Here is a 23,936-nt window from a genome sequence, read left to right on the forward strand (position 1 = left end):
CAGACAAACTTACATAGGCATTTAACACAAACTGCCAAGACAACAGAGGAAAGAACCAAGGAAAAGAACAAAAAAGACAAAGAACGAACTGAAGAATAGTTTTGGATTATTATTGACACTCCAAAACCGAAATCCATTCAATATTTAATATTGAATAGTGTGTGAGTTTGTATGTTTATGCGTGAGCGTTTCTGTATGAGGTACAAGATAGTAAGTGTAGCAAGATGAGAAAAAGACTTTCTCCTCTTTTCATTAAGTAAAGTAGAAAGAATTTATACAGTTATGAGAAGCTCTTTGTGGTCATTTCATGTCGTGCTTTTTCAACACATTCCCTCCTCTTCTGATGTAAAATGGCAGAATGACAGTGAGAGCTGTTTGCGAGTGAGATGACATCTCGCCTATCACAATATTCTGGGATAGAAATAGGGGAATGATAACATCCTTGGAGGAATCTCTGGTATCCCTGAAGACGTTTCAGCTAGCCCCAGTGTTGTAAGAAAAATCACATTTTCTTTTAACTTGGGTCTCATTTATTAGGAAGGCATGAATGTTTGTCAAATAGGGTAACACAAGCTCATTGCCTTTATTATATGCAGACCAATCAACCTAGCCTGCATGGTAACCCTCAAAAGGCCTATACTAAGCCAGGAGTCCAAAAATCGGAAGCAAAAGAATTTTCAAGTCTAAACCTTTCTTGAGATCATTAGCTGGCATAAACAAAATGTTTGAGCAGTGGAGAAAACACAATTGTTCATGCTTGAATCCTCAAATGTATGCCCATTCAACCATGCACAAATATTTGGTAGAAACAGATGAGGATAAGGACTCTGGCGTCATCCCTCAACAGTCTTAAACGTGTCTACGTGAACGTTGTGGGCGGGAAAGCTAATTGGTTGGAATGACTGTGGAAACATGCAGCTGAATCCCTGTCTCCACCCCAAGCAGGACGACTTGGAAACGGGTGGGAAATCAGGGGGGCGTGGAAAACCCAAATGGAATTATGGAGAGCTATCACTTCCTAACTGGTGAGGATTTATACACCACTGCCAAGGCCAACGGATTGAAGTAATTTCATTTTTCATGCATGGCTTCTGTCCCCACAGAGACCTGAAGCAAAGAGAGAGAGTGATGAGAGAGTATAGCAGAGGGGAGAGATGAGAGGAAAGAGAAGTGGAGATGAGAAAGAGTGACTTAAAAAGGAGAAGGGAAGGCAGAGAAAAAGAGAGACAAGGAGAGGGGAGGAGAAAAGGGGGTGAATTGAGAGGGGAAGCACTTTGGCAGTCAGATGTGTAATAATTGCTTGTATTTTCTAATGCGACAGGAGAGGTATAGCAGTCTGCGTGCTGCAGTGTCTTTTTGCTTTGGCTGTACCAGAGGGTAATGACAGTACATTGAGAGTTCAACTAAGCTGCTAGCTGGATATTTGTTAGTTTGTGGGTGTTTAACGGCTAGAGTTTCTTTGAAGTAATAGCAGTCAATGCCTGCAGCTCGTTAATTATCATAGCTGTCAGCAGTAATTCACTGAGATATGTGCAAAGCATTCTGACGTTCTCCTCCTCCTATTCCCTAAAGAAAGCACACACACGTACATGCATGCACAAATAGAATTAGTAGGCTGTTATGACAGTGCTTCTCGCATTAGAGGGAAGCTGTCTATAACTGATCACATTTGTTTGATTAGAAAGACACACCTCGACCGGATTCTTCAACCAGAAAGCCGAGAATAATGTTAATGCGGATAAAGAGGAAGGGAACGGAAAAAGTTCTAATAGCAGCTTCAATAATGATGACAGGTTTTTATTCTACCTGTCGTAAGAGTCAGGATGACATCTGCCTAATACTTTGTGTCCTTCCCTTGTCCTTGTTAGTTGCTCCAGCTATTTTCTCAGCAGGGCAGAATTCCTGATGTGTCAAAAGTGTAGCTAAATTGGTTCCTTGAGTGGTGAAAGATGGAGACAACTTTGGACAGTCTTCCTCTTCTGGTGCACTCAGGCTCTTCACTGAAATAGTCAATGATTAGAAGAAAAGGGGTCGACCATTCCTGCGCGTATGCATGTGTGCCTGTGTGTGTATGTGTGTGTGTTTGCCTGCATTCCATAGTAAGTGTATGATTGATTAATTTTGATACACCAGCTGATTTTTTTGGGTTGCCATGTAGTTAATGGACAGAAATGGGTTGCTTGGAGTTTTGGACTTTATTTGGACCATGAATTGAAGAACTCCTCCAAATGAGTCCCAATTACACAGCTCTTCAGTCCAAATCACAGACCTAGCAGTGCACTTAATGCACCTATTAGTTGCCTATCTGGCAAGGAAAGCTAAACCAAAATGCGGGGCTACTTCCCATGCCCCACAGTTATTAGATGCATTTCATCGAGTGTGCACCTTATTTTCCTCTGGCCTATTTTTGCCTCTGCAAAATGTGTTTATTGTTATGTTTCCTGTTACCTAATTACCCATCAATTACAGAGTCATACTTTCACTTTCCTACGTAATAGGAAATTCAGATTTCTTTTTCTTTTGAAGAATCTCAATTCTTCCAAACAGAATGCACAGCACTCCCTGTGGCAGCACTAATGGAATCCTTGAGTACCTAGAGGTTACTGTAGAAATGCCAAGCTTTGATATGTGTGTGTATATAGTTATAGCACTCATGATGTGAGGAAATTATATTCCACAGCTTGATAAACATTAGGTTTAAGAATGTAGTGGTTAAGGGGAGAGAAGCAAGGTTAAACCTTCAGGCAGGGTCGTACCATGATATATCAGAGACTGCAGAGTCTGACACCTCAGAATCAGCTGATTTCTATTCTGTCTTTAAAATAAGTATCATTCAAGGGTACCTAATATGTTGTGGAAAATTTTACTTTCATATTATAAAAATAACTGTAAATATTACAGGCAGCTCTTTTTAGCTAACAGGACTAACCCTCTGTCTGTATGTGAACCATTGCCTTAATGTCAAAGACCACATTAACACAGATACTGCATATGTTACTGTGACTTTGCTCCTTAACGCCATGGAAACATTATTACTTTACTTACAATTCAATCCACTATATTTAGCTACATCTTTAATACAATGATAGGAAAAATGCCTGCCAACATCCAGTTGAAATTGAAGTGAGCCTCCTCTGTGGTGTCGATGCAGTAACACAAAGGGCTTAAATGTTTCCTGCTTTGACTGTTATATAGCCAATGACTGCTTCTTAGATTGAATTGGAGATCTGCCATCATCCCAAGTCTCAGACACGAGAAATTAATGTGAGGTAATATAATGTCCCCACGGGTGATGAAATGTCGACTCAGTGTCAATTTCTTTTTTCTCTGATTGTGTGTCCTTGCATGTTTCCAGTGAATAATATACAATAGATGGTTTTTTAAAGAACTGTATATCATAAATCCTTGAATAATAAACACCTCACACTCAGTACTGTACAAATAGAAGTAGGTTGCCAATGGAAACTATGTTTTTTTGAGTGTAGCTTCCTGGATGCAAGAGAGAAATAAAGCCATAAAATCAATCAGGGAAAAAAAAGCTGCAGGGTTTAATAAAATGTAGTGTGTAACTGTGATTGACTGAGCATTCCTTTTCCTTTGTTGGGATGCAGATTCGTTCCGACCAGGACCAGGACATCTCAATCCGCTATAGCATCACTGGAGTGGGAGCAGATCAACCACCGAATGAAGTATTCAGTATCGACCCTGTGCTTGGAAAGATGTTTGTCACCAAACCTCTTGATCGAGAACATCGCTCGTCCTATCACGTGAGTGTCTTCTCCACACAAAATTGTGATTGATGGATATCCAGTTTGCACCTTTTCTTTACATGCAACATTAATGGGTGATGTGAAGAATAAGAGACTTTGGTAATTCATCAAAGTCACATCCAGTCAAATTACTGTTCTCATGGCATGGTAACAGTAGCACATGACAGACTCACAGAAAGATGTAAATACCTGAACATTTAAGAATAGACAGTAACACTTACTGCCCATTAAATTAGGTATACCTGATCAACTTCTTGTCAGCAGTTCTCTGGGCCAAAATGCCTTGCTGATCCCAAAGGTCACGGGATAATGGCCAGACTGCTTCAAGCTGATAGGAAGGCAACAGTTATTCAAATAATAACCAAGGTATGCAGAAGAGCATCTTTGAAGCATAGAAGACCGCACCACTTCTGTCAGCTAAGAACAGGAAACTGAGGCTACAGTTCACCACAACCAGACAGTAAAAATTAAAAAACTTTGCCTGATCTGATAAGTCTTGGTTTTCTGCTGCAACATTCAGTTGTTAGGGTCAGAATTTGCCTTGCATCAACCTTAAGTACCAACTGGCTGTTGCTGACCGTGTCCATACTTTTATGACCACATGATATCCATCATCTGATGGCTGCTTTCAGCAAGATCAAATCATCTAAAACTGGCTTCTTGAACATGACAATGACTTCACTGTATGAAAATAGCCTCCACAGTAAGGTCGGGTGATATGTAAAAATTTTGAAGCCAACAATTGTCAGTCCAATAACCGATGATAGGCATTATATTTGTGCAGGCGCAGACTTTTTGATGGGCAGAGCAATGTAGCTATTTAATTGAGATGCGCCAAATCGCACAAAAGACTTTACGTTTGAGATTTTTTTTTATGTTCGCTTGAAGAGACATTTTGATTTTTAACCTACTTTTTGTTTCATTTTGTTGTTTGGTCGAGTGTGTAAGACAGATAAACACTGGAAACAGCGTGTAAACACAGTTATAGTGGAAATAGAAGCCAGTTTCTCTTTTGTTTCCCTCCCCATCATTGTAGGAGTTTTTTTTTATTTAAATAAAATGTTCTTCGTTTTTTCGGAACATAGGCGACTGCATTTCTTATAGGCTACTGCAGCTATGTGCATTTGCTCACAGCTGCAAGAGGGTGCCGTTAAAACAGCGCTATTATTTTTTCCGTTGACTGCTTCTCTTAGCTTCAACCAACATTATTAGCAAACTTACTCATGGGCAAATAAATAAATCACTCTTGTAAAAATGATCGGCAAAAGGCTCAGCCTATCGTCGATAGTCGATATATTCGTTAAGTCGCCCAACTTTACTCCACAAAAGAGCACTTTCGGGACGTGGTGGAACAAGAGAGTCAGATGATGGATGTGCAGCTGATAAATCTGCAGGAACTGTGTGATGCTGTCAGGACAATATGAACCAAAATCTCAGAAGAATGTTTCCTGTATCTTGTTGAATCTGTACCATAAAGAATTAAGTCAGTACTGAAAGCAAAAGAGGGTCCTACTAAGGATTAGCAAGGTGTAGCAAGATGTTCTTATTCACTTTTCTCTATTGAATTAGATACTTTATGCTAACTGTATTGTCTCCTGGCAATAACCTAGTCTTATATTTAGCTTACAATCGTGAGAGGAATATTAAATATTGAAGTGATTATTAGCATCAATGTCAGCCTGTTAAGACTAACATTAGTTCTGTAGCCAGTGACTATTGATATCGGTAAATTCAAGTAGGACACATACTCTGGCTGTCTCATGTTGTGTGAAGGAAGCTTTAATGCTAGAATATATTAAAGACTTAATGTCTGTTTCTAAGCTAAATAATGAGCACAGAACACGTTGTTTGTTTAACTTATACATAACAGCATTTTAGGAATGTTCTTTGGCCCGATGCACCATGTAAAACCGTCTTTTTTTCCAATGCACGCTGTGCGTTTTGACAAAACACCAACATCTGCACCACCTCATTTGAATGAAACTTTCATCATGTTGAGCCTCTCCTGTCACCTTTGTGCTGTGCATGCTGTTCTAGGCATCGAAAATACCGAACAATCAGAAAAAATGTATTTCAATTTGAAACAGCTTGTTGTATTGCTGCTCAAGCTTATCTTTTCACGCATCTTTCTGCTGCTGTGAAGGGAAACCGTGATGCAGTGAGCGACAGCACTAGGTTCATCAATTTAGGTTTCTATCATTGGTTTTCTCTCTCTCTCTGTACCTGCCACCATCTGTGTGCCTTTTTTTAATGGCACCTAGCCTGAGTTACAGTGATGGTAAGCTGGCAAATCTAACCTTTCAGTGGTAGGTGAGCAGATTTATACCCCAGAGAAGCTCCAATCAATGAAGTAATTTGTTAAGAAAGGAAGGCGCTTGCTACAGGCTGCCTAAGTGAACTGCTTGTTTGTTTTTGAAGAAAAGTGTTACTTGGAGGGGAATACAAAATGTGGTTGGAAACCAGATGAGACAAAGTAAAGATGTATGTTTAACAAGTTAAGAAAGGTGTTGCAGTTCACTTTAAAGGGCCCTCGCTGTTAGAGCAACACGTATGCAATTAAACAACATTGTATGAAACTCAAACGCTCTCAGCCCCTGAACAATAAAGCCAAGGAAAGTTTTGTTTATTGAGCATTGTTAACCAGAAAACTGCAACATACCTAAAGTTAGTACTTGACTTTGTGGTCTCGGTTTTGTTTACTTCATATTTCATGCAAGGACAGAACAAAGTTATGGTCTAGCTCTTTTTTATTTCAAAAGAATGAGCACTCTGAAATTCAAAACCAGCCATGCAACAAGATGCATTCTTATGAGGAAAAAAACCTTGAAGCTTCTTGGTCTGTTGTTATCTCTATCAGGACGCTGCCTCCTGCCAAATGCATAGCGCTGTCTGGTACGGTCTGTTTTCTCCCCTCGCCTTTCAAGATAATAACTTTAATGTGGACCCAGAATTACATTTTGCCTTCTTTAAACATGGCGGTAATCTCTGACTCCTGCTGTTATTGAATTAGGGTGTGGGTTCATGTGGGATGGAGGGATGAGGGTGGGTATAGATAAGGGGCCTGGCTCGTAGCCCGTTACAGCACAGTGAGATGTGATATGCGATGGCAGCACACGGATATTGGGTGCAGGACAGATCAGACAATGCAGGGGAAAAAGTAAAGTCAAATTAACCTCAAGGAGACCTGAAGATGCAATTTTGGTGGAGGTGCAGAGTGGAAGCAGACGGTGGAGAGGACAGAATGAGCAGCAGTGAAGAGGATCTTCACCTCTCTGAGGAGAAGACGTCGATGGAGAATGCTACTTATTCTATTTCCTGCCACAGCGAGCCTGAAGGCTATTTCATATATCTGACACTCTTGCTCCTACAGTGACCAGGTAGCTTTTTCCTATCAGGTAACTTTCATAAGAGAAGGATACCATTCCCTTGATTCATTCTACATGTTGAAAAAAGATAGCTCCTGTTAAAATTTAGAATCTTTGTCTGTTCTCTCCATGTTTTACCTTTTCTCTCAGTCTTTTCCAGTTTAGCTTATCTTCGGTTCCGATGAATATCCCAACGATAATGTAGAGAGACCTTCGCCTGAAATTGATCGCTGACATTTGACCAGAATAAATATTTACAAGCCGGTGTTGTTAGGAGCAGGATGTAGATAAGATCAGATTTTTCTTTTTTTTTTTCTTTACTTCATATGATATAAAGTAAACATCCCCGGTACTTCCACCTGACAGGAATATCGCTGAATAAGTCATGCTCAGGGATATAAACATTCCCAAGTTAAGTGAACTGAATGAAAACAGCTTTAGGGAAAAGTTCATTTCTAAATACCACTTCAGTCTGCTTGTTTGACCTTCTTGTAAGCAGTGGAAAAAAAATAATTCAGGCATTTATTTAAACTCGACATTTCCCTGATAATGCAGATGTTTCCTCTTTTTTCATTTTCTTTCAAACTGCTGGTTGTTTGGGGGGTTTTTTGCTCAAAAAGTGAAAGAAGTAAGGACACGTTTAACAGCATGTATTGATTTTAGTAATAACTTCATGTACAAAGTTTGTGAGAAATCCTAGTTGGTGATTCCATTGATCTGAGCAAAGCTGAGTTGAATTTGAGATGGGCTGACCGTGTTTGTGGAGTTAGAGATGTGAAGAGATTTCAGGACTCTTTCAAACAAAACCAGACAGAATGTTGATCAGGGATCCAAAATGGTGAATCTGAAACTGACTCCTTGCTTTTACAGTGGAGCCAACTTTCAAGAAAATAAGATGTTTGCTGTTTTTGCTCTTTGCTACGATAAAAACTTTGGTGTGTAAGTGTAAAAGAGATAACGAGTTTGGAGAAATAACATAAGCATAAAGGCAATTTGTCTGAAAGAAAAATATCCAGAATTTTTGTTTTGACTTTTATTTAATGTGGTTCTGTATGTTTTTTATGGTTTTCTATACTATAATTCAAAAACACTGATTTTATCAGCCTGAGTGTTTTTCAGTTTGGCTCTAGAGGTCCACTGAAAAACACTTGCTTTCAGATAGTTGATGTTTTTATTTATGTTGTTTCTTGCTTTGTTTGTACCTGACAGAAAGACATTTTAGATGTAATATTAGGGATAATAGAATAATATTAGTGAGGTACAGTACCAGTCCTAGATTCATTTTGTGGCAAAACACAACCCAGGGAGTCCTTTAACAGATAGCGTGGCCCAAGAGTTTCTTTATCGAGAATCTCCACTGCTGGACTTTGTGATTTCTTTGGTGTGAGACAAATGGTGCAGTATGAACCAATGATGTAATATCATAATGTTAATCGAAAAAAATCTTGCAATTTTTATTTTGTTTTGATAGAAACAAAATGAGTTATTATATTTAGGCCTATAGTATAAATACATATCCAGCAAACAGCAGTTCTACCGTAGCAGTCGGCATTCACTGTCACAACCATCTGCTTCTTATACACACACGTCCTTTATGATTTGATTTAACCACTCTCTTAACATCGCTTGTAGTTACTGTTGGGAAATGGGTGGCATCAAGGTCATTTTGTAAATTGCTGGGCTACAAATCTTCATGACACAATGTCTCAATGTCTTCATGACATACCAGTAGAAACAGGTTGAATAAACATGGATTCTTTTGAAAGGCTTACCGGGAGATAGTATCGTCACTCTGAAAAGAACATAGCCTATGTTTGTAATGGTAAAACTTCTGGAACACTGTCTTGTGGACAGATCAAAACAAAGTGGAGATATTTGGCTATAATACATGATGCTGTGTTTGATAAAAAGGAAATACAGCATATTAGCACGAACACTTCATATCAGCTGTCAGGGATTGTGGTGGAGGGGCTTGTTTTGCAGTCACAGGACTGGGCACCTTGACATTATTGAGTCAACCATGAACTCCTCTGTATACCAAAGTACTCTAGAGTCAAAAGTAAGGCGACTGATCCAGCAGCTAAAGCTTGGCAAAAATTGGTCAAGCAACATGGCAATGAAGGACATTGAAGCCAAACACACCAGCAAATCTATAACGAAAGAAAAAACTCAAAGTGTTGCAGTAGTCCAAACAAGACCTCAACCTGACATTTCCTGATAAATATTGTGTCTGGACCTTAAGAGAGCTGTGTATAAATACATGATAAACTGAAGAAACGTGATAAAGAAGAGTCGGCCACAATGATGGGAGAGAAAAAAATAATAAGGAAAATTATTACTTCAAGCTACTAAAGGTAGTTCTACACCCTGCTGGATCATGAGATGCATTTAGCTTTTTACAGGACTGTCTAGTTAAACTCTCTTTTTCATATCATAACTATATATATTGGCTGATTAATTAAAAACTATGTGTGCAATGACTTTTAAAGTCTAGCCACTTTATTTTTAGTGCCAAATCCTTGCAGTACTGTTTATGACCCAGCAAACAGAGCAGCTTCTGTGTAAACATTCATGTCGCTAAAAACTGTGAACTCGCAATCATAAATGAAGCCGAGTCAATTAATGTGACAACATTTTTGTCAGCTTTTATTTTCTGTCATCTTGATTTTGGTGGCTGTCATAGGGCACTGCTTAGACAGACGTTAGTGAGTAAATCAAACTGAATCTGTAAACACGGTGGTTTTGAAATATGATGGTCCATCTCCAGTAGAAAGGAAATCTTGGTGTAGATAAATTTAATTTAGAAAGTACTGGCAAATCTTAGATTAGATACATTCTCAGAAAATAAATGTGTTATTGTACCTCTAGTGATACGACTTATCGCTGAGGTTGTGCTCTCTAAGGTGTTGCTGTTGTAATGTTGTGGTTTATCCTCTAGACAGAGACCAGGCTTGAACCTCCAGGGCAGTTTTATACATTTTTAAAGAATGTGGGACATTAATTTGTTTTGTATCGTTATTCATTAAATGGACAATAGACTGGCATTTGTATAGGCCTGCTATCTACCACAGACTTAACCTACTCTACTGTACCTTACATCTGCACCTGTAGCTCATTTGCCTAACTGAACAGGCAACACTGTGCTAACCGTTGTGATGAAGATATAAAAAACAGACAGTTAATATATTAATATCTTTCCCAGTTTCTTTTTGATTGGGCTAAACTCAGACTGTCTGATATTACATCTTAAAATATAGGAGAAACCATGTGAATGTATGTTACTGCTTTATACATACACACATGCCCTTAGCTCTCAAAGAAGTCCAAATAGTTACCTTGAAGCTCATTAATGAGGGGATGCAGAAGGCACAAATTTGACTTTTATTACACTGGTTCATTTTATTATATATTTATTATTGTTTTCTTTCGAAAAAGCAAATGTTTCACCCATTATTTTTCTCCTTATTAGTAAAAGAAGCACTCATCAAAGCCTGATTATAAATGATTTATCATTTGTTTATCCTCCCATAATAACAGTTCATGCAGGAGCACAGTCTGAGTTCATCACTCCCTGAAAATATACTATATTTTAAAGATGAGCATGAAAATTCAATATGCCCCTGTTCTACAAGTGGGTTGAAACAGCAGGCAGTGAAACAGGGCAGCAGCGACACAGAGATGCTGGAGGTCGAGGTGGCAAAATTTGCATTCTAAATAGATGTGTACAATGTGAGAAGACTGAGGCATATTATGTGTGTATGACCATGAGTAGCATATTTTTCTGCATTGTTTCATTATCTATAATCAGAATATATTTTTTCTGTTTCCTTCCTAGCTGCGAGCCCATGCTGTGGACATGAACGGCAACCAGGTTGAGAACCCTATCGATCTGTACATCTTTGTCATCGATATGAATGACAACAGACCCGAGTTCAAAAACCAGGTCTACAATGGCTCTGTGGATGAAGGCTCGAAACCAGGTAATTAATGATAGATGGATAAAAACAACTGATACAATTACAATAGAAGCTTTTTTTTGTTTTAAAAGTCAAGAAATTTATGGGCGAACAGAAAAAGAACAGCGAGTATATCAGGAGAGATTGGTGTTGTTAAAAGTATGACTACACCAGTGAATCTTTGATGCAACAGAGAATTTTCCATTCCCCTTGATTTAGCAGACGGACAGAGAATCGGTCTCGTAGAGTGGCTTTTCATTTAGCCTGGTGCAGCAGTGGTCATAAACCAAAGAGGGTGCTCAGGCTGGAGAGGAGATTGAGGATTAAATGTACCACGCTGTAGCACCACTGGGTCATTTTATGTCTAACCTCAAAGCGGAAGAATCACAGAGATGAGCTCTCTGTGTGCAAGCGTGTGTGAGTTTGGACCCGATGAGCCAGAGTTTATTGCGCCAGAGGTGATCTCAAAAGGTGTCCAGGTGCTCAATACCTTTTCTTTCTGTTTTGCTTTCTTTCCTTCTTACTTTCGTCACACCTCACTTTTATTATCTTTTCTTTTCCTTTTTTGATTTCCTTTCCTAAATGATACCATCCCTGTTGCCTGAGCCTCGCCTCACACAGCATACAAGTCCCAGTATGGCATGCATGACATTCAGCTGAACAATAATCATAAAAAAGAGAGTTTTAGAATTTAGAGCTCCAGTGGTTTCAATGGAAGGCCAATTACAGACTTGAATTAGTTTGCAAATTAAAGAGTCATTATGGGGACCTAATCCTGTCAGGCACAGCTTAGGATCCCCATACAAAGGGTCCACATTAAACCCCCTAAGACTGCAGCTTAATGAAATTACCCCGGCGATGTGTGACACATTGTGATTCTAAATCTCCTTCACTCTATCCCCACATCTCTTAAAAAAAAAAAAAAAGATGGGTGGAGGACTGATAGTCTCTCCACTTGGAATCACACCAAATATGGAGTCTGTCCTCTATTTCTCTCTTTTCCTCTCCCTCTCTCTGTTCCTAACAGCTTTTTTGTTGTCTCGCTGAGAGGCCTTTAGAGTACTCCCTCTGGCCGAGTCATTGACAAATGTTGCTTTGAAATGTAATGAAGTTTGAAATGGGAGCTGCGGTTACAATTATCCTCGGACAGGGGCTGTCACTGGCATGATATCACTATCTCTGGCAATTAGAATTGGCTACAAGAGAGGCAGAACAAGAGGGAGAAAGAGATGGAGAGATTGGGTGACAGGCAGTGATCCCACAGAGTTATACAAGTATACCGGGGAAGGAACCTAACAAGTGTTGCTTTCGTGAGAGAGTAGACGCTTATTCTCTGCAACACAAATGCGTCATAATCAGTTTTTATTATTAGTTTTTAACATATAATTTAAATATAAAAAACATCATCTTTATAACATATGATTTTAATAATATTTGCATGAATATATGCTTTTGTGTTTGATTTTTAGTATTGGTCCAAGTCGTTTTTACAAAACAGCTACCCATATTTTTGTACCTGTCCCATTAACATACATTCATTAAAATTATATTAAATAATGTATCTATGAAAAATATATTTATGTAGATGCAATTTAATCTGTTATGACATCTTAGTAAAACAATAGAATGTAATTGTAAAATTATAGTAATTTTTGTTGAAAAGCTGCCCTCATGGACACAAGTAGTAATTACAGGATAATTTCCCTACAGTTCCAATGTCTGTGTCACGCGTGTGCTTTTTTAATATATTATACAGTCACATGAAAAAGAAGGTTTTCACAGTCCTGTGACAGAGTACATGGTTACGGCTTTCATAGGAGGCTAAGAAGTAGCCAGGTGCTGCTCATCAAATACACTCCATTAATTGACTGATGAGCAAGTGTGATCACCTCTATAAAAGCATAGGCAGTTTTTCGATCTGGAGCATTTGAAAAAAGCAACTGCTTTAACCCAAAAGCTTTACCAATGACTATTGGTAGTAGTCAGAGGGGAGGTCAAGCTTTACCATGTATCAGTCAAGTTATTTACAAAGATATCTATAATAAGCCACTGTAATGGTTGGTAGTTGATCTATAAAGTGTGTGCCGGTGGACATAAATGCTGACAAATATTCTGTTTTTCCTCAGGAACATATGTGATGCATCTGTCAGCATTTGATGCAGATGACAACACCACAGCTAATGGAATGGTGCGCTACCGGATCCTGTCCCAGACACCGCACAGCCCGATCCCTAACATGTTTACCATCAACAGCGAGACTGGAGACATTGTGACAGTGGCGCCTGGTCTTGATCGAGAGGTTGGTCTTCTCTCTCCTGACGCATTCATCAAACAAAACTGGTACCACTTTATAGTAACAATTTTTAATAAATGGTAAATTTGTAATGTGAAGTAACTCTTTTCAGTCAACAACACTGACATTTTAATGAATGTTTACTAACTGATTAATAAACAATCTTTTAATAGTATGTGATTGTCATTGTAAAGTGGTAACTGATTCATAGAACTTTCTTGGCTGATAAATACTGTTTGGTACATCTATAGGTATTTTTGAATGGCTAGTGTAAAGTTAAAACTGGTGTTAAAATACTTGTTTTGAAGCTGCAAAAGTTTGCGGGTGGTGTAAATCAGTTACAGTTATTTACTTGTTCAGGAATGTGAGTAAATAACTGTAATTTGACATCTTAGTTTAAAAGAAATAATGTATTTTACTTTTTTTCAGCTCTTTTGAAAAACATTTAATTTGAAAATTTATGGCTAACAACAGTAATTATGTTTTGGCATTACAATTATCCTTTTAATTAAAGCATACTGGTGGATTAACCATTGCAGAGACATGAAAAAGTATTTCAGCAATTACCATTAACATTCATTTAGAGCAGCTGTGGCATAAACCTTACACTAGATGGTGGTGAATTTAATTTATTTAGTGTTTGGGAAAGTTTGGAGGGGCACTTGTTTTACTGCTGTTAAACACCCTAACCCTTATAAATATCCTTAACATGCCAACGGCTTTGACTAAATGCAATATTTAAAACTCGGGGAACTGAGATATGATTACTGATCGATAAAAAAAAACCTTTATCACAAAATAACAATAGCTCTTTATTTATCATTAGCAAATGTTATAAGTGCAGATCCCATCAGACTTTAATTGTCTCTAATCAACTGTGATGTCATATTTATTACTATATAGAATGCATAGGATAATGTATTTGTTACACAGACTGGAACAATTTTTAAAAAATCATCATTTCATAACAATATAACAATGAAATGACCATTTAACTAGTTTTAATTGCCCATTAATTTATGAGAAAGCTTATTATATACAAGCTCATATTTTCTATTGTGCAGGTAAATAATTTTTCCATTTAAAAAGTACTGCCAGGTGCCTAATGAGCCTTCTGCTGGAGGTTTCTTCACTTTAAACTGGAGTTTTTCCTTCCCACTGTTGCCAAGTGCTTCTCATAGGGTATCACCTGACTGGTGAGGTTTTCTCTCGAATTTTATATTGTCTTTTCTTACAAGATACATTTTTTCGAGACAGCTGTTCCTGTTAATTGGTAATTGGTGCGTTAAAAGATGATAAAATAATTTTTAGTCACAGTGTGTGAACCCTTGCATTGCTGCACAATGTCTGAATGAGCCATACCTGGTCAAAAGGAAGACATTTGTATCTGTGTTCATGGAGTTCCTAATAGCATTGTTTACTCTGATGACATCCTAAGATATGACTTTCAAATGTTACGGTGCCATTTGTCACCACACACATGCACGCACGCACACACACACACGCGCGTGCATAAGTCATCTTTTTTTTTTACATTAAATTGTCCACGGTCACCTTGTTTGTGGAGCTCTAAAAGCTGTGACAAGATCCAAATGTGTTTATTCTCACAACATGGATGTGCCAGTGACAACTCTGCAAAGAAATCTCCGAGACAGATCATCCTCCCAGACTGTCACCAGTGACAGACCTATTAACAACACATCACGCAGCAGTGGGCTGCTCGTGAGTGTGCATGTGTGGGTGTTTGTGTGGTGTTTGTGTGGTAAAGATAGAGTGGAAATATCTGAGATAGAATGCCCTTGACACCTGTCAGACAAACACAAAAGCCCATATAATCACATCTACACTCGATAAAACACAGGCAATAGAGTGAAAAAACGAAAACTGAAGGGAGCAATAGAACAAAAACTGAGCTGGTAAGGTGGGTTATTACAATGAGGGGGGAGTCAGTGTGTGAATTTGGCAGTGAAGATAGTGTGATGGAGACAGAGAAGCAGGATGAGACATGATGATGCCAGAGGGGGAGAGGTACAAGGGGAGCATAGACTAAAAATGTATCAGCTGAACCGCTTTTCTTTTTACTCTGGTTTATCAGTACACTGCTAATCCACACAGTCACCCCTAAACGTAGGATTACACTCTTGCCACCCCTAAACACACGCATGCACACAAACACACACAGAGGCAAGACTGTACTTCAAAGAACTTGTGTTGAGATAATTATTTCCCTTGCCCATAACCTTTTTAATAACATATGTTTTTCCAGGTTAGTATCACTGGGATCAGCGTTCTCGCTTTCACTTCCTTTTCAGATCACATCTGCTTGCTTTACAATCAGACAACAGCCACGTGTAAATATAATATGCACAAGCTGGTCATATTCCCAACAAGATGAAAGCTCATCTAACTCTTCATCTTCCTGCTATTTTCCACAAGCTTGACAAAAACACTACAGGCAGACCTACGTCAGCAAAAGAATAAGTCAAGCCAACAGAGAATCATCCCTCCATCCAACCTGGGACCTGTCATATTTTCTGAAAAATCTACTAACCCCATTTAGCATTGATGTCAAATTACAGTAAGGCTAGTAATACAGACATTTTTAATGCTTTTTGATGCCATGTCTAAGACCCATGAGCAGATTTCATTAACCAGATAACACATCAGTACTGCATGTTGATACCAGGTGCAAACAAGGCTCTTAAATCTTCAGAAAAGAGACTAAGGGAAAAGAATGGCTACACATTGCCTCTTTTCCCTTTAAACATCATCATCCATCCATTTTCTAGCACTCATCTACATCCCGGTCCCAGGTTTACCTTCCACACTAGCCCAGAAAATGTTTTTAACCTCACACCAACAATTAACACTCCTAAAGTGAGAATAAACCAAAATGCATTGTCCAGGCAAAGTTGGTGTCCTTAGATTAAAAGAGTCTCTGCAAATCAATACATAGTTGATAAGTGACAAAATTTAAACCCATTTGAAAGCCTTTGGGAACACTCTCCACCTCCACTATCCAAATAACAAATGAGGGCATAACTTTTGGAAGAATGGGATCTAAGTGGAGTCAACAAGACTAAATTTCATTCCAATGCTGGTGTTAAATTAACTCCTGACTCTGGAGAAGAGACTGATAATCAGTATTTTGTGTCAGCCTCAACTTAAGCATTTCTCTTCTGACTTTGTAAAATAAAATGCAACAAATAAATATACCCAAGAATATAGATTTATTGAACTTGTATTTATTAGAAGAAAAATAAATTCAAAATAAAATTATACTCATTTTCTGTACCTAATTTATTTGTAGTAGTCATGTCAACTTAGTGTGAGACTGGGGTAAAGCTACTGCATACTGCTGCCTTTTACAGCTTTACAGTTTCTCCTTTCCTTGCGCTCACTGTGTGAAAGCATACACTCAAATGTGCACCTCCTTAGACACATGTGAGTGAAATGGTGAAATGAAATGAAACTGGCAACAACACGTTATGTTACTGTAAGTATGATAAAACAATTTCCCAGCAAATCAAGAGCACAACAGAAATAGAGCAAGAAGTTAGAGAAAGCACCATTTTCACCCTTTTCACTTATCCAGTAATATGATAAATATCCCAGACTGCAGTTAAGTGAAAATATATATATGCCAAAAGCTGTTGACGTAACAGCCGTGAAATGCCTCCAAACTGCTGACCCTTTGCAGTTAGCTTTCTTCAGGCAATGCTCTCTCTCTAGCAGCTAGTGTACTGCTGGTGACAGGTGGCGTCTTAAAACCAAAGAGCCAGAGCAATATTGAATTAAGTGGATCGGCTCATAGATCTTTCCCCACTGTCAACAACACCTAATCCAACTTTTTGAATCAGGATTAGACCAATATCCAAACCATATATTGGATCAACATGTTAACAAGTAATCAACAGTTAACTATTGGTTCTAAGATGTTACATAACCAGTTACTACTAGTCCAGAGTTGGCACTGGGAGAGAACCCATCTTTCTCTTTGTGAAAAGACATTTTAAACAAGTTGAAGAGTAAGTCTCATGGCAGCCCTACTAACCAGCTTAGTTCTGCACGACTTTCAAGCAGAAAGTTGTATGCACGCTGAGTCAGTGTAAGCTTGCATATAAGCACTTCATCACCTGAAAGGCAATAAAACTGCTGGATCTAGCAGAGCTATCATTAGCCACATTAACAAAAAAAAATAAAACAAACAAACAAACTAAAAAATTAAATTGGGTGCACATTCGTATATGTGGTATAGCTATGTACGCGTATTTCACTGACACTGATTTGATTATTTAAGAATGAAATTAAGGGTCTTAAATAGACTCAGGAAATTTGTGTTTGATTGATTATTTCTTTGTTTTAAAAATGTCTCTTGGCATTAAATCTTATAATGCTGGAAAGACTGTTTATTTCTCCTTAAATGGTGCCACACAGGGACGTCAGTAGCCATTCATAGCCACGACAACCTGGCACATCCTCGTCATGCGGGTCACCAGCTTGGTCACACACTGTTGTGGGATGGCATCCCATTTCTCAACCAGCAAATCAGCCAATGTGGTTGTGTTGGCCACTCTGGCACGAACAACACACCCAAGCTGATCTTACAAGTGTTCAATGGGATTGAGCTCAGGACTGCAGACAGAACATTCCATCCTCTTGACTTCCTGAGTGCTGATGGGATGAGGAAATGTCTTTTTGTGACACCTATTCGTGTCCTGTCTCTGACATCCCCTGTTATATGGAACTTGGCCTTCAATTTAAAGATGGTACTTGGGCTCACTTCAAATAATGCTGCAACTTGGTCCGGTGAAATAGCACCTTGAAGTTATTCTACAGCACCTGCTTATCCAGCAGACACCAATTGGCATACTGAACACAAATTTTGTGTTGTCTTGTATTAGCTTCTTCTGAAGGGTGTCAGATATGGTGAGGAACCCAGTCATGTAGGAGGGGCTAAGAAGTGTGACATCAGCTGTGGTGGTTCAGCACTCTGATGATCTCTTGTGGAGGCCACCTGTGTCATGCCAGAAGAAGACCCTGGGGTAGACCCAAGAACTAGCTATTGGCTGTCTCCACCCCCCACCCACCGCCTACCCCAATCTGCACTTAGATTGCTGCCTCCTCCACCTGGACAAGGAACTGGATGTTGCAGAAAATTAATGGATATGTATGATGGATGAATATGTGTAAATACTTTTCAAATAAACTTGTGTGCAAACAGTTTCTCCAGCATATAAATGCATATTTCAGTGTCCCAGCATTTTTCCTAGACAGCAGATAAAAGTCTTAACCTTGCCAGAAAAAAGTACCTTCTGTACTGTACATAAACTTCACAGGAAGATCCGACGATGCACACTGCAGTGTTTACCTGGTCCACTTTTAGTCAGCACTTTAGCCCTTTGAAACTTGGAAAGTTTCTGCATCTCCCTTCTCTTCTTGGACTGGAGTGTTGGAGGTGTTAGGCGCTAGAAAAAAAAGCATGATTTATTTTTGGTATTATCCCTCCCTTGTGCCTCAGTTGCATCCCCTGCCGCCTCTTATCCTATCTTCTGTTCTTTACTTTTGAAATGTCTTCTTCCTCTTCTTTGTAAACTCCCACACTGATTCTCTTTTAAAGATTTCCACTGGTCTGCAGTGGACTTTTAAGAGCTTGTTGACAGTAACAGACCTTAGTACTCCAGAGAAGACTGGCTATGCTGCGGTGTTGTTGCAGCGCTGAGAGGTTCAGAGGAGCTCTACATAATTACTCCCTTGTCTAATTAGTGAGAGTGTTGTGTACACGCTGTACACAGGCTGATGGGACAGTCAAGCAAGCAGAAGATATGGAGAAAGAGAGGTGTGTGTATGTGTTTGTGGATGCTTGTGTGTATTTATGGGTGTTAATGAGAGTGTGTGTACAAGGTTGGAGTTCAGCATCTCATCTAGCATCAAGATGAGAGGAACTGAGAGACGCTGTCTAATCCTCCTGATGTGGCGTCCTGGCCTAATTGGGATATTTACTCGGTAATTAGCAGGTGAGAGAGACACTGGGAATGTAATTGGGAATCTCAATGACGAGACACATTATCCAGACAGTCAGCTTCTGGGCTCCATCCTTCCTGCAGCCCATTAACTGCACCCTGGGACAGAAGAAGAGACAGGGGAAGCCAAGAACAGAGGGAGGGGAAAATGGTGAGAAAGGAGGTACATGGCTAGAATAATGCAAACGCCTGAGAAGAAAAACAAGAAATATTTCAGCATCCACTGAAGTGACACTATGTCATTTCAAGAGATGAAACGGCATTTATCATTCGCTCATATTATTGCCCCATAGATAGTCTATTAATCTCTGTCAGTTGGATCATTGTCTTCACATCTGTCCATCAGTGGCGCTGAATAAGCGATGCCTTTGATAACTTTGATGGCATGCTGTACCAATGGGGAGGCTTCACAGTGGTGCCTTCAGATGGTCTGAAGTCTGGATACGTTCCAGTGAGGAGATTTCAACTCAGTCAAATGAAAGACTTCACCCTTGTGATTTTGTGTTTCAAATAAGACTGTAGACAGTCACTATAGAAGAGAACGCAGGCTCAGCTTTTTTCCCCCATGGGAGTCACAGTCTGCGGCTGCTGCTGTAGCAAGAGGGAGCTTTTTGCAGATGAATAACCGCACACTGTTGTTTTTTTCTATGACTGTCTTTTACAGAAAGTGTCCCAGTATACCATTATCGTGCAGGCCACGGACATGGAGGGCAACCTGAACTTTGGCCTTTCCAACACAGCCACTGCCATCATCACCGTCACGGACATCAATGACAACCCTCCCATGCTGACCTCCAGAACTGTGAGTTATTACAAATGAGGTAATGGGCAATGGGTAACAGTTCAAAGAAATAGAGGAGTTGGGTTAAGAGAAGAGGGCGGAAATCATATGTTGGAGAAGAAAAATCATAAAAAAGAAATATATCAGAAGAAGAAGGGGGAAGAAATGGAGGGAGGAAAAATTGAAAAAGGAGGAATCGACACTGTTATGTCATTACAAGGAAAGATTTACACAAGGACAGTGAGGGAGACTTATAAAGGATAATTGCTCGTTTGCTTGTAGAGAGCTGAAACACAAACACACCCGAACACACATACTCATGTACGCGCACTCGTGAGGAATAACAGATCTATATCATTGACTTTCATGAGCAAGAAAACTAGAGCCAGCAAATGGTTAATGATTGTTGTCATGATGGTGATATTTAGAATGATGATTACATTACAGAAGGTCATTACTGAGAGCCAAGTAAAAATTAAAAATCCAAAGTACCGCAGTATATGTAATATATTGCTGCTGGTGCCATTCTGCAACATCATCACTAAATTCAGGTTATTTCTCCTTTGACTCCTTTGGATTTTATATAGTATATATCTGTTGGTCTGTAAAATGTATAAATGTTTGAGACGGCAGCTCAATCATTTTCATATTTAAAGCTGTAAACAAACAAAAAATTATTATTTATTATTATTTTTTTTTTTATGGTTGGAAATAAGTTTCATAGGATGTGGCAGACACATGCATTTGTTCAGAAAATTTTTAAGAAGTGAAGTTGTTTTTCTGCGCTCGACATGTTTTGTTTTGATGAAAAGGCTGTCTCTGTGTCAGTGTGGTTTCAGATGTCAGGATTATTCTGGATGTGTGCCTTCCTATCATCAGGGATGAGAGCCTGGTTATGTCGGGTAGATAAGGTGCTTAGCTTTGCAACTGCTGGAATATCGACGGAGGCGGTATCAGCCAAACAGTACACTGTACACAACTCTTAGAGGCGGTAGCAGCAATTTTAGCATTAGCATTTGCCCTGGGGGCTATTAAGACCCTTATGATGATGACTTAGCGTTGGAGGTAAGCATATGTCAGTCACAGAGCTCATCAGAGAACTGCTACGTCACACAAAGCAGGGCATTCGGAGGGCAGAGGGAAGGAAGAAGCGGAGGAAAGGGCGAGGAAAGAAAGGAAACAGTAAGGGGAGCTGATGAGTGGACCACCAAGTAGAGTCAACGATGGAAAATGAAAAGGAAAAAAGTGATGAGAGAATGATGGGGAGAGAAGAAGGAATGAAGGATTATTTAGTCACGGGAGCTATTTTGTACAGCAGTAGTGATAAAGTGTAGACATGGCTCGTTGTAAATCAGAGGCCTCTACTGACTCGGCACCCCCTTCCTGCATTAAGATTCTCTACCGATGGTGGTGTATTGATGATAGTGGGCAATAATAGATTGATATTCTCTGTATTCCACCGTGTTTAAGTGCATTTCCATCAGCGTCACAGAGGGAAGTTAATACTATCATGGATATTGATGATCAAGTTTAGTGGAGGTTTTGGAGCCACGATGAGCAGAGCACTTTTACCCACTCCCTTCATAAATCATCCACTTTCACGGGGGTATAACATAAGAGCCATTTTGTTGAGAATGCAGGCCATTATGCAAATATTTAGTGTTTGCAATAAACCCCATAGATCTTTCAACATGTCCCAGAAATATAAAGTTTGGGGAATTTGTCTTTAATGTTGGAGATTAATATTTCATCATGCCTATCAGAGGCTGGCCTATTTTTCAAGTCCGCAAAGGGTGGTGCATGGGTACAGATGGGGAGACTTTGGATGGGTATTCAGGGCTGCATACATGCATGTGCCATCCATGGTACAGACGGATGAAATATGGTGTTCACTGCTTTTTGGGAATACGTAGAAACGCAAAGCCATGAAATCAGAGTGTCTCTGTGCAAGATTCACTATAGTGCTTTCTTGGCCTCCTTTAGCTACTATCCTAACAAAGCTTATATGATGAAGTCCCCTGTCACTTCTCTGCTTTCGCTCTTACCTCTCCTTGCCTCTTTTAGTGTTTCTCCACTGCCAAAAAAGTGACAGAGAGTTCAGGGTGTTGGCAAGAGGTGTTTTGTCAAGTGTTGTGAGAAAGCCAACAGCACTGTGTGCCAATCACAATCAGAAAGTCCAGCAGTCGGGGACAGTATCATATACAAAAAAATACAAGCCTATGTAATTAGAGGAAATTTAAGCCTCTGCCTGAAGATGGTTATACAGAAGGTCTATGTTATAAAACCCACTAACAGTGGAGCCAATAGAAGCTGCAGCAGCATTTATATAGTAAATCACTAAGACAGTGAAAGAAAGAGAGCAACTCTAGGCTTTTTTCCCAATGTTTAAAAGCTCTTTGTTCCATCCATTATTAACAATAACCCCAGCATCCATCAAAGATCACTGTCATTAAAATTAAAGCCTTGAAAACAGAGCATTTGTAAATGATAATTGGGAGGAACTTTTGGTTTAAGAGAGGAAAAATAATGACTTCAAGTACTTATCTGAAAGTTTACTCAAAGATCTCACCCGTCTATTATTCAGCATAGAAAGGCTCTTGTCTCCTTGAAAATGTTCACATTAACTGCATTCTTAGACTCGTTTTTGCATTACTTTGTTATGCTGAAAGGTGCACTGTGTTGCATTACTCATCACAGGAATTTGATGCTTGTTAACATACTTGCTATCTAAAATCAAAAATGACAAAAGTGCAGTAATTGGAAGTTATTGACTGTAATATGCTTTGCCCTTGACTTCCTGTACATATTTATGTTGACAGTTTAAGTCTTTTACATTTGACGTTTTTTCGCAAAGAACCCTTTCAAGTTTGTGTTTGCCACGTGAGTATAGTAATAATAAAGTTTTCTCTGAGAGAAAAAAATGAGACTTAATTTATTCAAACTCTAGATGTGACGTATCACGCCTCCCCCCCTCCTCTATATAAAGAGATAATGAGACAAGAAAGCTCAAACTGCGGCGCTGATAATCAGAGCTGCGGTGGACCCTTCAAAGTCTTCCATCAGATTTGATTAACACTTGGCCTTAGTTGTTACTGTGTGTTGAGAAAGAAGATGCTCCTTAGGGAGCCTATAAGAACCACCACTGAAGTTTTATTTTATTGAACTGGCATTGGGGAGTCCCTGAACCAAACCACAGTAATAAACCACATGAGCACACACGTACACACTCTAACACTAACAAACGACAGCCTGCCTATCCAAAGCAGGCAGCGCATCAGGACCACCCGGACTTGTCTGTTGTCTTAAGAATGTCATTGAGTCTCTGAACAGCTCTCCCGACGCAGCCCCCTAATCTGCCCGCTGCTGTCGGCTGTTTGCTGGGTGATGCGAGGTTTGCCAGGCAGGGTATTATGATCCGATGGAGTGTTTGGTCTGGGGCTTTGCTCTTTGATATCCTCACATAAGCTGCTCAGTCGCTCTTCCATGCCTGTTACCCATGTGACACGGTGACTGTATGGTACCACATGCCTGTTGCCTGCAGATGAGATGAGGTCATGCCAACACGCTCTGACCTCAAGTAATTGGTTAAGAGTTGACAAGTTGTTTGTGTAGGTAGGGCTACAGTCAAAGTTAGTTGATGGGTCTTTGTGGGATTTATTACTGAGCCTGTAGAGCTTTGATGAATCCCTAACATAGCAGACGCATGACAGACAGCAGCTCACTCCTCATCGAGGCTTATCAGGGCAAA

General features: G+C 39.4%; 1 protein-coding gene across 1 annotated transcript in view; it reads left to right on the plus strand.

The window, feature by feature from the left end:
* The window catches only part of LOC100707506 (cadherin-4), a 237,707-nt gene that overhangs the window by 190,566 nt on the left and 23,205 nt on the right, over positions 1–23,936 (plus strand). The window contains exons 6-9 of the mRNA XM_003438813.5: positions 3,612–3,767; positions 10,971–11,115; positions 13,218–13,390; positions 20,072–20,209. Coding sequence (XP_003438861.2) covers positions 3,612–3,767; positions 10,971–11,115; positions 13,218–13,390; positions 20,072–20,209 — 612 coding nt within the window. The remainder of the gene's footprint in view (positions 1–3,611; positions 3,768–10,970; positions 11,116–13,217; positions 13,391–20,071; positions 20,210–23,936) is intronic.

This window comes from Oreochromis niloticus, linkage group LG20 (assembly GCF_001858045.2).
Source record: "Oreochromis niloticus isolate F11D_XX linkage group LG20, O_niloticus_UMD_NMBU, whole genome shotgun sequence".
Taxonomy (NCBI): Eukaryota; Metazoa; Chordata; class Actinopteri; order Cichliformes; family Cichlidae; genus Oreochromis; species Oreochromis niloticus.